General features: G+C 39.3%; 1 protein-coding gene across 2 annotated transcripts in view; it reads left to right on the forward strand.

Moving 5' to 3' along the window:
- LOC103288286 (disintegrin and metalloproteinase domain-containing protein 2) overlaps window positions 1-17,642 on the forward strand; it is a 60,563-nt gene that overhangs the window by 40,534 nt on the left and 2,387 nt on the right. For both annotated transcript variants that reach the window (XM_054720310.1, XM_054720311.1), the window contains exons 15-18: window positions 3,467-3,572; window positions 8,229-8,412; window positions 14,828-14,902; window positions 15,156-15,294. In XM_054720310.1, the coding sequence (XP_054576285.1) occupies window positions 3,467-3,572; window positions 8,229-8,412; window positions 14,828-14,902; window positions 15,156-15,294 (504 nt within the window). The remainder of the gene's footprint in view (window positions 1-3,466; window positions 3,573-8,228; window positions 8,413-14,827; window positions 14,903-15,155; window positions 15,295-17,642) is intronic.

The following is a 17,642-nucleotide window of genomic DNA, read 5'->3' on the forward strand; positions in this document are numbered from 1 at the left end:
TTTCTTATGTACTATTATTATTGATTTTTAAATTCAATTTCATTTTATTCAGAGAACATAATATGTACAATTTCAAGTCTTTTAAGTTTATTTAAATTTTCTTTACCTCATGTATGGTCTATCTTGAAGAATATCCAAATGCATGGAGAAGAATAGGCATTCTGCTATTGTTGAATAGAGTGCTTTGTAGATATCTGTATGTCTCATTTATTGGTAATATTGTTCTAATTTTGTATTTTCTTGCTGATCTTATGTTTATTTGTTCTATTCATGATTGAAAAGTTGTCATAAATCAACTATGTGCTCTGAGTATGGTACTTTTACAAAAGTTCAAAATAGGTCAGGCCGTTTCATTAACTGAAAAGCTGCTGGCATTGGGCTACCATGGAGGAGATCTAACCTAATAATAGACAAACATGCAAATTGACTGCACCTTCGCTATGCCCACAGCCAATCAGAGCAAACAAGATGGCGGTTAATTTGCATATGCAGGTGCTGAGCAGCCTGGGTCCCGTAAACATCCTCTGGACCCAGGCCGCTCAGAGCCTTTTGGCCCGCGCTTAGGTCCTGAGCAGCAGGGGCCCAGAACACCCCCTGGCCACTGGGAGCCTTGGTGGGGTGGGAACATTAGCGACACGGGAATGTTCCTGCCCCCAAACACTTGCAGAGGTCTGGGGTCTGGGAAACATCCTCCAGACCCAAGCCGCTCAGATCCTGTAGGCCTGCGCTTAGGTCCTGAGCAGCCTGGGTCCCATAAACATCCTCTGGACCCAGGCCTATCAGAGCCTGTAGGCCCACGCTTAGGTCCTGAGCGGCAGGGTCCCAGAATGCCCCCTGGCCACTTGGAGCCTAAGGGTGCAGGCACCAAGGGGCTGGGTCCCACAAACATCCTCAGGACCCAGGCCAGTCCGAGCCTGTAGGCCCCTTGCTTAGGTCCTAAGTGGCAGGGGTCCCAGAACGCCCCCTGGCCACTTTGAGCCTATAGGTGCAGGAGCCAAGGGGCTGGGGGAGGGGTGGGACGGAAACATCCCCTGTCACCATAGTGCCCCAGCCGCTTGGGAATGCTCCAGCACCAAGAGTCAGTTTGGGTCCATGCCCCCAGCCTGGTGCACACGATGGGGGGCTGGCTGCTGGCCTCTGGGGTGTGTGGAGACCCCCGGCGGCCACCGCTGCGTGCAGCCCAGGGGTCCCTGCATGCCCCCCAGCCTGGCACCCATGGTCAGGGCTCATACAGGAGGCAACCAATCAAAGTGTCCCTCTCACATTGATGTTTCGCTCTGTCTCTTCCTCTCTCTTCCACACTCTAAAAATCAATGGGAACATACCCTCAGGTGAGGATTAAAAAAAAAAAGCATATCCTATGAAAGACACATATTGAAAATGCCTATAGAAAGTTGTCATTTTTTCTTGGTGAAGGGACTGGAGTCCGTGTTGATGGAAACACCTTGGTGGCTGTGGTGACTGGTAGTGGCTGCAGCAGTGGGGTGATGGGGCTGCTGCCTTCCCCTGATCAGCCCGGTTGCCTCCCACAAAGGAGCATGGGGAGTGAGCCTAAGCCATCAGTAGGACATCCCCTGAGGGCACCCAGTATGTGAGAGGGGGCAGGTTGGGCTGAGGGACCCCCAACCCCAGTGCACGAATTTTGTGCACCGGGCCTCTAGTATAAGAATATTTCCAAACTAAAAGATCACAGTTCCATTTACCCTATAAACTGTTTTACCCAGGATTCCACCAGAGAAACAAAATCTGTAAAAAATATAATTATTTTTTTCTATATGTATATGTATAATTGCATTCTATCTACTTATCAAAATTAAGGGATTAGCTAATGTGATTCTGAGGGTAAAATGTTTGTTTGTTTTATGAGAGATACTGGAGAGCTGAGACAAAGCACAGGGAAAGCTCAAAGATGATGTCCACTATCCTCCATCTCCTCAGAGAGCATCAGTAAATCTCTAGATGTATGCCAAACCCAATGCCTTTACCTCAGACCAAAGCTCCAGGAACAGCCAAGAGGTCTCTCTTTCACAGAGAGAGTGAACACGTGTTTTAGTCGGCTATCTGTCCAGTGCCCTGGGAGTGGTAGAGCCAAGAACTCTCTGATTGTCACCATTCCATACCACCCAGGAATGAAAGCTCCTGTGGCCACCAGAGCCAGATGATTTAAGGACATCCCTTGGGCAGCAGCCACAAAAACTGGAGCACCCAACCTAAAAATCATGGCACTAGACCTGTGTAAAAGCACCCCTCTGGAAAATACTGGTACTTTGGAGCTGGGCAGAGTGCACTCGTCCTCTGAGGTTTCTAAAGGATTACAGCCTTTAGATGTTTCAGTATATATGCAGCATGGTTCTCTTAATTATTTTTAAAAGATTCTTTTACTTTATATTTTTACCTTTAATTTTTACCTTTGAGGAGCCCTGTTTTCAGTCTAAATGCTTCTCTTGTATAGATATTACTGTAATGTGTCTTTTTCTTCTAAGAGTGGTATATTTACTAAAGTTCCTATCCCTGTTACCAGAGCACAGAAAGTGCAGAAGAATCTGCACTGGTTTATAAAAGTCATCTCTTTATATTTTAATTAATCTCCTGCTTTTTACATCTTTAGAATCAGGAACAAGCCGTGAAAGGGGACTAAACTATATGTTAATGCCCCTTGAGACTCTCGTTTTGTCACTATAGTTATGAAAGATCTCCAACTTTGTCATATTTTATGTCCACCAACGATCGCCTGCTTCTCTTGCTTGGCTGACACTTTTGACTTCTCACCCATGCCAGGTTTGCAAATGACCTCTAGATAAAATCACCTGCTTATGTTCTGCTCGCTACCTCTGTTAGGAGTTTCAACAGAGATCTAATGTGTTTCCTGGGGCTTCTCTTTTGGTGTGTCATAATGGAGTGGTTAAATCTTTCTATCAAAAACTTTTGACTTAATCCTAGAGAAGAACTGATGATGGAGGGTTATGTTAAGTAAACTGCCTTTTAAGTAGGTTGTACCTTAAGAGAATTAAACACATTCTGGGTATGGTTTGGATAGCAAATGTGAAAATGAATCAATAGTGACTTCAATACTTTTTGTTCTGAAGAAATTATGATAAAAACCAAAGATGTAAGTTCACTGGCTTGACTGGAAAAGATATTCATGCAAACACAAATTATTGACTAATAAGATAATCTTTAGATTTCTTACAGACATGTATTTCTAAACTTACTAAAAATTAAAAACAATAAACTGAGTGCAATGTTTATATCTAAGGTATTTGGATAGTAAGAACACTTTTAACTTCTAAATATTTCATTGAAGTGGTTTTATGTGATCTTAAACCTAGTTTTTATTTTCAATTTATAGTATAACATTATTTTGTGCAATATATATTATAAACTATTTTAAAATGCTAAATTCATTTGTTAATTATTTTAAAATTAATATAAGTTCACTGTGACTAACCATACTTTTCCTTTTCAGCTTTACCTATGGCTCCTTCAGAGTGTTTTAAATACCTTAATTCTATGACTGACAGATCTGGCAACTGTGGTGCTGATGCTTCAGGATTCAAGAAGTGTGATCCTAAGTATGCTTTGCAAAATCTATCTAGGAAACTTTATTTTTTGCCTTAAATTTGAAAATACCACCACATAAGGTTATGTGTAATAAAAATTTCACCTGGCCATAAAGACTTCATTTAATCAAATTAGAATTATTTGAAATACAGAATGTCTGTGCTTGTTTCTCATATATCCAAATTACCCTTTGTATTTTCCCATAAGCTGTTTAATTTACACACAGATTAACTGATTATCCATTAGTTACATTGACTGGTTATTTTTATTTTTCATGCGGTCACTTTCATTTTACAAAGGATAACCATTCTTATAGTAATGAAATGAGAACAACACATGCATTTTTACTACCCAGGAAGTAGTAAAGTACTGTGTTTAAGAACATGTGCTCAAGAACATGTACTGTACAGCTAGACACCATGGTTTCAAATCCTAACCATACCACTTATCTACTTGTATGACATTGGACATATGTTTCACATATATAAAATATAAATACTAGTTTCACTAACATTATTGGTCTGGTGCCGGTGGGGAGTTTCAGTAGTCTATGAAAAGCACTTAAAATGGGACGGACATATGAGATGCACGCCATAAAGTACATCTTAGTACATTTATAAATTGCTTTTCCATATACTCAAATCCAAAATACACAGAAGTGTGTTTTATAATTGCTAAAGCATATATACTGACTAAAGAAAACCTTCTAACTAATATGACTATGTTTTCCTTTAAATCCCTGGTAATTTATATAGTAGTTGCTACAAAGTGCTTCTCTGCTAATTGTTGTATCTGGGTCATTTTGATATTGGTATCTAGTGATTTATTTGCATCTTGACTATGTCACATTTTAATTTTTTATATGCCTAGCATTTTTTATTTTATAATAAATACTATGAATAATATACAATGAAACTTTGTGTTATTTTTATGCATTTCAGACGGCTGTAGAATTTTGATATGGAAGGGATTGAACATAGCTAGACTCATAAATAATATCTCTCTACGAGCAGCAGCTGAAAATAGTATTCTTTATCTTTAAGATGCACTTTAATAATTCCCTGGAGTGTTCATTGTACATGCTTAGCTCAGTGGTCAGAAAGGATTTAGGGTGAAGTTCATATACACATCTTAGTGCTCAGTTCCTTTTAATTTTCAGTCACCAAATTGATATTAGGCTCATCTTCTAATTCTGCCTTTTGATTTTTCAAGCTAAGAAGATTTAATATGTTTTTGTGGATTTTTTTTTAAAGCCACAATCCAAAATGTCTCATACGGAGTTCCATTCTTATGGCTCAATTATCACATTCAATTCATCCCTCTCTGGTTATATTCCAAAGCTTTCAGTGTGTGTGTGTGTGTGTGTGTGTGTGTGTGTGTGTTAGATTAGAATTCTAACCTAACTCGAACCAACTTCAACCTACTTCTTAACTGTATAAATGATTCTTAAGTTAAGATCTGTGTTAATACCTTCCAGCTAAAAACCACAAGGAACCCACCTGCAATTGAACAAGTTTAGTTTCTTACAGCTTCCAGTCAGTGAGACTTTACACTATGGGAAACTGAAACATCTTAGCTCCAGAGTTTTAGAGACTTATTATAGGACTTGAGCTTGTGTTAAAGTAATTTTCAGTAGGGTTTCAGGAAGTGGATCAATGCTCTGAATTAGATGTTTTCAGGAAGTGAAAGTAATTCTGTGATTGGATATCTTAATAAATCATATGTGAAGAAGGAAGACTAGAGAGTGAAGCTAAAGCTGTAATCTATATACATATAAGCCTAAGCGACCATCCGACCATCCAACTGGTAGCTAGGATGCGCAATGACCACCAGAGGGCAGATGCTTTGACCAGTAGCTATGACATACACTGACCACCAGGGGGAAGACACGCAACACTGCAGCTGCCGAGCTTAGTGACTTGGCAGCGGCAGTTCTCAGGTGATGCACCTGAAACCAGAGAGGAGGGAGCCCGATTCCAGGTTGTGTCCCCCGAGAATCGCCCTCTCACAAGCCGGGACCCCTTGGGGGATGTTGGAGAGCCAGTTTTGGCCCTATCCCCACAGGCCAGGCCAAGACACCACACTGGTGTATGAATTCATGCACTGGGCCTCTAGTTTGTAATACAACAATAGTCACTCATATTGGCTGGATGAGAGGGATGTTTGGTAATTTTGTTGCTTGGATAATATTTATTTTTTGTCTTCTTATGTTCAGAGATGATTTATGGTGTGGACTTTTTCTTTCTTGATCTACATAGTCACTGAATGGTTTTACTTAAAGTTGATATTCTTATACTGGCCTGTGTTTAACAGGTAAATACCGTGGTCTAACAATGAGTGCAACTTAGCTTGTATCAATTTCAAGGCCTTGCTGTAACATCAGACCTTCACTTGAATGCCAGGGGCTACTTTTCTCTCTTAAATTTTCCTCTTTTGCAAAAAAGGCAAAAAACCAGGTCATAGAAAATTGGTACTCCCACCCCGAAAAGCTGTTCTAATGTATCTATATTTTACTATTGCTAAGATTTTATGCTGAGTAGAACGTTATTTAGAGAACATGGTATATAGTTGGGCTGGGATTAGTCTCTCTAGAGCAGGAGAATTTGTTGACTCCACTGAAGTAGAAATGGATGTGTGGTAGACTTTATGACCTCTAACAGAACTCATGGACCAAATAAAAATTTTATGGTATAACATGTGCCACAAGCAGATATGGACAGTAATCCATTAGACATAATTTTGATGATATCCATTTTGTTAAAATACTGCAAATACTTTAAATAATGGACATAGGATAACTCCACAGTATATAATTTGTTTACTTTGTTTATTAATGTCACTTTGACCCTTGAACTCTTACTTTTAAAAGTACTAAATTTAAAGATAAAGAGATGTTAAATTTAGCTTAGCAAATATTTAGGAGTTTAGATAAATAGAAGTAATGGATGTAAACAGTTTATTGTTCTTGGTTTTTTGGTTTTCTTTTTTCATTATATAAAACTAGTGGCCCAGTGCACACATTCCTTCACATTGAAAGGGAATTAATTAGAAGGTGGCTGATGGGGCAGGACTGGGTGAGACAGGCCAGACAGGCCCTGGAGCTAACCTCCCACAGTGCAGTCCCTCCCTGGCTGCCTGTACCTGGGGCAGTGCCATGGCTCAAAGGGCATCTGCAGTCACCTCAGCTCAGCAGTAAACCAGATTTGGGCGACAGTGCCCCAGAAACAACATAACCCATGGCCGAAGGTGAAATCGCCTTTTTTTAATTTAAATTTTTTATTGTTGAAAATATTACATATATCTCCTTTTCCCCCATTGACCTCTCCCTGCCTGCTCCCACCCCACAGCACCTTACTGTCTGTGTCCATTGGTTATGCTAATATGCATGCATACAAGTCCTTTGGTTGATCTCTTATGCTCCAGACCCCTCAGCCTACCCGGCCTTCCCTCTGAGGTTTGACAGTTCGTTAGGTGCTTCTTTCTCTGGATTCATTTTTGTTCATCAGTTTATGTTGTTCATTATATTCCACAAATGAGTGAGATCATGTGATATTATCTTTCTCTGACTGGCTTATTTCACTTAGCATATTGCTCTTCATGTCCATCCATGCTGTTGCAAATGGTAAGAGTTCTTTCTTTTATATAGCAATGTAGTATTCCATTGTGTAGATGTACCACAGTTTTCTAATCCACTCATCTGCTCATGGGCACTTAGGCTGTTTCCAAATCTTAGCTATGGTGATTTGTGCTGCTATGAACATAGGGGTGCATATATTATTTCTGATAGGTGTTTCTGATTTCTTGGGTTATATTCCTAGAAGTGGGATTACTGGGTCAAAAGGGAGTACAATTTTTAATTTTTTGAGGAAATGCCATACTGTTTTTCACAGTGGCTGCACCACTCTGCATTCCCACCAGCAATGCATGAGGGTTCCTTTTTCTCTACATTCTTACCATCACTTGTCATTTGTTGATTTGTTAAAGATAGCCATTCTGACAGATGTAAGATGGTACCTCATTGTCATTTTAATTTGCATCTCTTGGATCATTAGTGACTCTGAGCATGTTATTATATATCTCTTGGCCTTCTGCATGTCCTCTTTCAAAAAGTGTCTATTTAGGTCCTTTGCCCATTTTTTTATTGGATTGTGTATTTCCTTTTGTTAAATTGTATGAGTTCCCTATAAATATTGGAGATTATTAATGCTTTTTCTTATTTTCTGGTAACTTGCATAATTTTTGTGCTTCACAGTGCTATCATTATGATGTATTTTAGTGATTACATGTTAATATTTATTACGTAAAATATTTCAAAGTTTTTACCCATAATGGTGAGAGTAGGTATTACGTTTAAAAAACTGAAAAGGATAAACTTTGCTAATTTTTTAAGATAGAATAAACTGGAAATTGATTATGTCTAAGAATCAAAAAAGTAAAATAATCATTACAAAAATTATCAGGTTATCTAGGAAGCAGTTCATCATTACTAAAATGTTCCATTATTATCAATGCAGGTAAAACCCTCATTTTTTCGTGTTTCACAATTAATTGCATATAATTTTTTTCAAAACTTCAGAGCTTTATTTAAATATTTTTGCTTTAGAAATGATATTCTAATATTTATTTGTGTTTAAAACTAATGATTTTTATTTATTTGTAAATTATAGTGATGTGATGTGTGGAAAATTAATATGTAAACATGAAGGTGAAAATATACTTGAAGTTCCACAAGCCATTATTATTTATGCTAATATAAATGGAAATATCTGTGTCTCATTGGAATATAAATATGACCATGCTGATAGCCACAAGATGTGGGTAAAAGATGGAACTATTTGTGGTACAAATAAGGTATGTATGCTTTTAGTCTCAAATGACTTTCTAATTTATACTCTATTTTTACATGCATGATTAGTATTTTCCTTATAATTTAAATACATATTCAATTTCAAAAATAAGAAAATATAAAAATTTTAAATAAGAAAAAACTAAAAAAGAAAAAATACATAATCTGTTTTCATGCATATATGATATCACCATGAATATTTTATTGCCTCTTTTCTTTAAATTTTTTTGCAATAACTGATCTGAGAATCACATTGTTCATTCACTGTATTTTGTTAAATTATAATACACAGAGTATTTCTAATGTTATGACCTATCTTATGATATAATTACTTTAAAATAACTGTTAAATAATATATTACCATTTTAGTGATAAGAATAATCCTACATAATAAAGAGGGAATATGCTAATTGACTGTCATGGCCTCACAAGATGGCAGTGCCCATAGACACAAGATGGCAGTGCCCAGTCCCCTCAGCCCCACTGGGGGCCTTGGGTCCTCCTGTACCTTCCACTGACTGGGGTGCAGGCAAGCAGGACCAGCTGAGGTGAAGGCAAGCCTTAGGTGGTGGCTGCCCAGCTACCCAGGGCTGACCCAAGGTGCAGACAAGCCTCTGATGGTGGCTGCCCAGTCAGCCAGGGCCAACCCGAGGCTCAGGTAACCAGGGCCGGCTGTGGCTCATGCTGCTAACAGTGGCAGCAGCAGAAGTGTGATGGGAGCATTGCCCTCCCCTGATCACGGGGTTGCCTCCTGCCTGAGGGCTTCTGGACTGTGAAAGGGAGCAAGCCGGGCTGAGGGACCAACCCCTCCAGTGCATGTATTTTCATGTACCGGGCCTCTAGTCTATAATAATCTATAATAATAAAAGCATAATATACTGATTAGACCAGATGTCCTTCTGGACATCCTTCCGGATGACCTTCTAGACGAAGCTGGGGCTGCAGGGGAAGCCCGGGTTCCAGGTGCCTGCTGGCGGCTGGAGAGAAGCTGGTGCCAGCAGCCGGAGGACAGAAGGCCTACTCTTGCACGAATTTTGTGCATCAGGCCTCTAGTATAGAATGAATAGAGTAAAGCAAAAATTAATAGAAGGTACATAAATGAGGTGTAACTACTCTTTCTATTTTTATGAACATTCTATCCATTCTCTCTCTCTCTCTCTCTCTCTCTCTCTCTCTCTCTCTCTCTGAGAATGTAATATAATCTACAGACATTGTATATAGATTCTTTTAGGACATCAATATATAACATACTTATGTACCTATACTAATTGCATATTTTTTACAAGAACATCCCATTCTATTATTTAATTTTATTATTCAACTAGAGGCCCAGTGCATAAAATTCATGCATGGGAGGAGGGTCCCCTCAGCCCAGCCTGCACCCCCTCCAATCTGGGACCTCTGGGGATGTCCGACTGCTGTTTAGGCTGGGGATTGGGCCTAAACTAGCAGCCGGGCATCCCTCTCAGAATCCTGGACTGCTGGCTCCTAATTGCTCACCTGCCTGTCTGCCTGGCTGCCCCTAACTGCCCTGCCCCCGCTGGCCTGATTGCCCCGCACTGCCTCTGTGAGCCAGTCTGATTGCCCCTAACTGTGCTCTGCTGCCGACCAGGTTGCCTCCAACTGCCCCCTCCCTGTTGGCCTGGTCGCTCCTAACTGCCCCCCTCCCCGCCAGCCTGGTTTCCACTTACTGCCCCCCCTGCTAGCCTGGTCACCCCCAACTGCCCCTCTCTGCCAGCCTGGTTGCCCCTAACTGCCCCCCCAACCAACCTAGTCGCCCCACACTTCCCCCACCGCCAGTCTAATCGCCCCCAACTGCACCCCCCTGCTGGCCTGGTCTCCCCTAACTGAGCCCCTGCTGGCCTGGTCACCCCAAACTGCCCCCCCTGCCAGTCTGGTTGCCTCCAACTGGCCCCCCTGCTGGCCTGGTCATCCTACATAGCCTGCTGTTCAGTTGTTTGGTCACTCCTCACTAACCCCCCTGCCAGCCTGGTCACCCTACACAGCCTGCTTGTTCAGTCGTTTGGTAGTCCCTCACTAAGACCACTGCCAACCTGGTTGTAGGCAGCCATCTTGTGAAGGCATGAGGGTTAATTTGCATATTACCTTTTTATTATATAGGATAATACATATGGATATGTATCACAATTTCTGGCTTCCTAAATTTTTGCTCTATGAAATACATGTCAGTAATGCATATATAAATAAATACACAACAAAGCTGGTTTAAATTATTCTCAAATCTAAATTTTAAGTTACAAATTTTCTCTCATCTAATAAGAAGTATAATGCATTAAATTACTTGATGAAGAACAGAGGGAAAGGCAAAATATAATTGACTCAGGAGCAGAATATTTATTTTGGAAATGAGAAGTAAAAATTTATGTTTTGGTTGTAACCAGGAATAAATGAAATCTTAATATTTTTCACATTTTAATTGTAAATCATTATGAATGTATACATGTTTATAATATATTATTTTCACCTAATCTTATGGAAATACTAGAGACCCCATGCATGAATTCGTGCACAGGTGGGGTCCATCCAGCCTGCCCCAATGGGGTCCAGTCAATGATGGGCCAGCTGGGGTGTCTAATCCTGGAAGCTATAGCTTTCCCCCAGCTAGATCTAATTATACTTTAAGGATGGCCAAAAGAAAACCCACAACAGAACTCTTTTGCATTTCACATGCCCTGAGATGAAGTTGTTTATGTGTTGTTTGCAAATGTATATCAAGATGAATGATGGCCCTTTAATGATTTTTACATTCTTCCTGGGGCACTACCCTCAGTTTCCCAATATGATCTTCATGTCTGTTTGTTTAAAAGTTTTTCTGTTTTTGAATGTGCCTACCCTTCACTGTTGCTCCTGGCAGCCTGTGGGTCCTCTTCGCTGCCCCATTTAAAGAGAGATTGAAAGCTCATCTAATCTGCACGGCACCGCAATTTCACAAAATCTCCACCCAGCCTCTCTATGTTCCTCTGCAAAGGGCTGCCATTCTGTTAATGCTTAGGTTGCCTTTTTGGCTAACTTGGAAGGTCTCCTGGGGCTGTGGGCCATGGGGGGAGAATTCCAAACCTTGGCTGCAGTATTAGCAGAGCCCTCTGGAGACTCTGGTTGGGGTCAGAAGGGATTGATAATTATTTTCTTGTGCTTAAACTAAATGTACATGCACCAGGGAGCCAAGCAGTGATATAGAGATGCTGGGGGCCGCCGATTGGGGTAGGGGCCAGTCAGGGGGAGGGGCCATGGGTGGTTGGTGGCTGGCCCCACCCCCAATCGGGGTGTTGGGGGCTGATCAGGGGCTGGGTCGGCCTGGGGCGGGGGGGGGGGGGGGGGGGGGGGGCGGCAATCGGGGCCTGGATCAAGCTGGTTGGCTGCCACAGTGCGCATCATAGCCACTGGTCGTTCTGGTTGTTCCACAGTAATGGTCACTGGGCTCTTATATATATAGATTTGTCATACATAATAAAATCTTATTACAACATAACTTTACTAATATTAATTTTAAAAATTAGGAATAAAATTTTAAATGAAGAATTGTCATCCCAAATTCTCACATAAAATTCAGGCATTTAAAAAACTTTGTAATAACTTTTCCCTCTGTGTGACTTTTTTGATTTCCCACATTTATGAATGTTTTAAATGTCATATTATTCCAAATAGTCTCATGCAAGCATTTCTTTGGGGCCTTAGATGATCTATTGTATGTCTCCACCCATAATCTCTTGCCCCAGGTGTCTGCAAAGTCTTAGTTTTCCTGAGCTGTGTCCACTGCTTCTCTCCATTTGAGATTTAAATTAGGTAAATGAGACAAGTCCTTAGGAACTTCTCAGATGTAATATTGAAAATATGGTCTCTTATGCTCCCTTCAGTTTAGGGAGGGAATTGGGAACTCAGCTTCTTCAGCCCAAAACTGTGCATGCCAAAGGAACGACACAAGGGTGAACAAAAATGCCACAAAGGTTTCTACCTTTTTGGCTTTCTCTTGGTTGGGATTTACTTGGTTGCTTTAAATCTTAGACTGCTTCCAAAGTTCCTATAGGTTTCCTTCCTTCCTTCCTTCCTTCCTTCCTTCCTTCCTTCCTTCCTTCCTTCCTCCCTCCCTCCCTCCCTCCCACTCTCCCACTCTCCCTCCCTCCCTTCCTTCCTTTCTTTCTTCCTCCCTTCCTTCCTTTCTTCCTCCTTTTTAAAAAATATTTCCAAGGGAGAATAGGACTTGGGACTTCCTAGTGCACTATTTTACTCTCCAGATTTTTTTTTTCAAGATTAGGTAAAACCTGCTCATAGGGTACACATTATTATTTAAATCCTATATGTCTGGTCACTGATGGCCACTGGAATAATGCTGGCTTCAGTATTTGATTCTTTTGAGAAATCACATAGTCTCACATTTTCGGAGCTTAAAAATAACTTTTACTTTATCTCCAGTAACAAACATATATTTATTTTAAAAGAATATGTATACCTTTTTTGTTTGTGTTACTCATCATTTTAGGCACTCCATACAAGAAGGTTTCTACAGAAACCTACTATGCCTAAGTGACAAGAATAAGAAGATGCATTATATTTCTTGTCTCATAAAAAATTTAAAAAAGATATATGTTTAAGAGAGTTTAATGAAGAACCATTATTTTCATTATATTATTCTTATGTGGAGATAAATAACTTTTGCAGTTTTGTAGATTCCTACCTTGGATGGTGTTTCTCCCTAGCCTTCCTACATGGTGCAACAGAAGTAAACAGGCTAAATCAGAAAAAAATAATTTCATTGCACTGAAACAATATCAACTTTCTAGTGTGGCTCAAAGAATTTGTTTAACAATTCTGAGAATTAGGTTTATCTTCTTCTGGACAACAACTCTGATAATTATATATCTAACTTCTCTGCCTAAGTTCTAGATAGGTGTTAAGGGATCATTCTAACAGAACAGATATGTTTTTAACTACAGGAACACTAGTCTCTATCCAGAACTTTTAGACTACTTCCAAAACCACTCAAAATAACCTGACTATACTTGTCATCAGTATATTTCTTTCTAAGTCTTAGAGTTATGTGTTGCTATAATTATCAGACACTATCAATAATGTATTCCCCATGCTCAGTAATGTTTAGCAAAATCTGTGTGAGCAGATTCTATTCACTCTCTGACCTTAAAATTTAGTACATATGGTCATACATATTTCAAGAGAAAATAATCCCAAATAAATATTTCCAATATTATTTAGAAAACTTTTATAAAAATAATATTTTCAATTATGTGTTATTTGGTTTATTATCAGTTACCCTAAGGCTTTCTATGAGTGCAACAAACATTATTTTTAAATCATAGTATTACTTAATATTGTAAGTTGAAAGAAGTCTTAAAAAATATTGTAAACTTTTGAACTTTATGCTCAGCTTTCCCTATCTCAATTAATTGTACCACAACCAAAAGAGTTAGACAAGCTAGAAACCTTATTGTCATTGACCCATCTCTCTTTCCATCATATTTATCACTAAATTTAGGTGGATTAAACTTTTTAACTATATCTCAAATACAACTACTGGTTTCCATCTAAACCAATATCACTCAATTTCACTCTATGGTTATTTTTCTGGAATAAATGACATTCTACTTTATCTCTCTACATTTTCTTTTGCCTTACCATCTTCTTTTCCAAAACCTACTTTTATTGGCTTCCCATTTTCAATTAAATCTCTAAATGAAACCAATTGCTTATAGGTAATAGGCCAACTTTCTGATTGAGATCAGAGGGTCCTACACAAACCTGTCATAAGAACTTCAGTCACATCATGCTTAGGGATTTTTTTTTGTCTGTGTTTGTGTTTCTATATCTTTTACTGTCATATGAACAATAGGATTTTGTATGTGTGTGTGTGTTTTCAGGGCAAAGCACATTGTAGAACTCAAATATTAATCAATCATTCAATGGCTATTTTCTGTCTAACAGCTACATTGCCCTTAATATTTTTCAAAGGTTCCATACTATTTCCAATGTAGGAACATTTTAAATATTATTTATTTTTCTACAAGTACCTGTCTTTCATTTCTATGCTTGATTAATTTCTGTTCAATGTTAGTGCTCCATAATATTTTACTGTTCTCATATATTAGTAAATTCCCTGTATTTATTTTTAATGTAACTGTTTTTTCATTATACTAGTTAACACATGTTAATCTTTGATTTTATTTATTTCACGTCTGTACCTTCCATCCCAGAAAAAGCAGGGAAACTGTTTTTAATGTTTTGTTTACTCTCAGATAATCAGAGTCTTGTCTAGTGATAAAAACATAGTAGCACTATAAATTACCTACTGTTAGTATATAATATTTATTCTTAAACCAATATCTCTTAATTAGATGACAAATCCAGATGACATTTCAGCTAACTTACTTTGGCTTATTTCCTTTTTAGATATGCAGGCAACAGAAGTGTATAGATAATGACTTGGGTTATGACTGTACTGCACAAAAATGCAACAATCACGGTGTAAGTATCAGTACTATGACACACAAGAATAGAGAACATTGACAGTGATCCTAGGAAATCAAACACACAGCTACACACACACACACACACACACACACACACACACACACACACACACACACATTCATTCATGTACTCATAAACCACATAATAAAATTGGTCTTATCTAACTTAAGTATTATTTTAAAATTCTACTTGTACACAAATAATTTGAACTACTTATATTATAAAGTGATATTTTTTCTGTTTTCAGGTATGCAATAATAAAAAAAACTGCCACTGTAACCCCACCTATTTACCTCCGAATTGCCAAGATGAAAAAGAAGCATTTCCTGGTGGGAGTATTGACAGTGGCAATTTTCCAGTTGCACGGTCCCAAGGCCTTAATCGTGGTAAGTATTAATAGAAAATTGAAAATACAATTAAAACACATCTTAACTTATTAAATTAAAGAAATAAATACTGTTTTGTCTAGCAATTTATATTTAGATTATGTTTGAACATCAAATAGCAAATCATATATAGCTATATTTTTTCTTATTGATAAAGGTATTACATATGTGTCCTTATACCCCCATTGCTCCCCAACCCTCCTACTCGTGCCCTCACCCCCCTGGTGTCTGTGTCCATTGGTTAGGCTATATATAATGTATGCATGCAAGTCCTTTGGTTGATCTCTCCCCCTAACCCCACCTCCCCCTACCTTCCCTCTAAGGTTTGACGATCTATTTAACTTACGTTTTACTTACAGAGAGTAATGTAATAGAACATAGTTAATATATATTGTAGATGAGGTATGTCAGGGCCAAGGCAGGAAAATAGAAATCAGTTTAGTCCTTTTATACAGAAGGAATTTAATATAAGGCATCAGGTAAGACATAATGGCAGAGATAAAAACCAATCAGAGAATGGTGAAGCAAACCAGAGATTAACAACAGCAGAAATCAATAACTTCTTGGGCCTACTGGAACAATAAAAGGAGGTGGCATTTCTGGAACCTGAATCTGAGCCTTGTGGCATGACATATAACTTTGGTCAAATCTATATATTAGTATGTAAACCACAAGGAGAGGTACTGTCCAGCATGAGGTAGAGATATGGAGCATTCACAGCCATTAGTAGTGATGTAGGAGAGGAAATGGGATAAATATCATGGGTAGTTCACTCTTCTGATACTCTAAATTGTATCTAGTGACTTCCATTGGATAAATCTAACTAGAAGACAAAAAGTCAATCAACTGGGGGAATGTAGTATCCTATAATTGTTTTTGTTCACTGCAGGAATGGACCTTGGAGCAAGCCAGCATATCCAGGGATGCATAGGGCCAGACTTTATATAAAAACCTAAATTTGCATACAATTAAAGCAGGTTTTTTCAGATTTTGTGCCAGAGGTAGTTCTTAACATTTCCACATTCATTTCATTGTTTAAGACCATATATGTAATAGATTACTAAATTTTAACATTTACGCCTTATCGAGCTGTTTCCATTTTAGTAGCAACAATCAACAGGTAGCAGCTTTGTTTAAATCAATTGAAATCAATTGCTTCTGTTCGTGCACACACATGCCATTTCCCCAATGAGCAGAGGAGACTACTCCTTTGCTAGAATCTAGGTTGAGCTTAGTAATATGATTAATCAATAAAATGTTCAGAAGTGAGATTCTGGGACTTCCATAGTCTTCCTAATGATTCTGACTGGGTCTCTTAGAATGCAAATTCTTGGTTCTCTTTCTTGGACCACTTATTCTATTGAAACTCATTTGCTCTGTATGAATTTGATTACATTGAGGCACAAAACCACAACTACACATCTAAGCCCTTCCCAAATTCATGACCCACACAATGATCAATTTTAAATGAATGTTTTAAGTTACTAAATTTGTAGTTGCTCACACAGCTCCATCTATCATCTATCTATCTATCTATCTATCTATCTATCTATCTATCTATCTAGCATCTAGCATCATCTATCACATCTATATATCTATCTTTCTCATATATAAATGAAAATAATTTGATACCAGAAGGTGTACTTATATAACAAGTATCTAAATATGTGTGGCAATAGCTTTGGCACTGGATGATGTGTGGTAGAAAGAACTGTAGGAAACTGTTCAAAACTATTAGTAAACTAGAGGCCCGGTGAATGAAATTCATGCACAGGGGGGTGTCCCTCAGCCCAGCCTGCACCGTCTCTAATCTGAGACCCCTCAAGGGATGCCCAACTGCCCATTTAGGCCCAATCCCATTGGGCATCCCTCTCACAATCCAGGACTGCTGGCTCCCAACTGCTTGCCTGCCTGCCTGCCTGATTGCCCCTAACTACTTCTGCCTGCCAGCCTGATCACCCCCTAACCACTCCTCTGCTAGCCTGATTGACGCCAAATGCTCCCCTGCTGGCCTGATTGCCCCTAACTGCCCTCACCTGCTGACCTGGTCACTCCTAACTGCCCTTCCCTGCTGGGCTTGGTTGCCCCTAATTGTCTTCCCCTGCTAGTCTGGTTGCCCCCTACTGCCTCCTCTGCTGGCCTGGTCACCTCTAAATGCCCTTCTTTGCCAGCCTGGTCCCCCATAACTGCCCTCCCTTGCAGGCCTGGTCAGTCCCAACTGCCCTCCCCTGCCATCCCAGTCATCCCTAACTGCCCTCACCTGCTGGCCTGGTCGCCCCCAACTACCCTCCCCTGCAGGCTGGTTCCCCCCAACTACCCTCTCCTGCAGGCCTGGTTCCCTCTCAACT

The sequence above is a fragment of the Eptesicus fuscus genome, chromosome 8 (assembly GCF_027574615.1).
Source record: "Eptesicus fuscus isolate TK198812 chromosome 8, DD_ASM_mEF_20220401, whole genome shotgun sequence".
Classification (NCBI taxonomy): domain Eukaryota; kingdom Metazoa; phylum Chordata; class Mammalia; order Chiroptera; family Vespertilionidae; genus Eptesicus; species Eptesicus fuscus.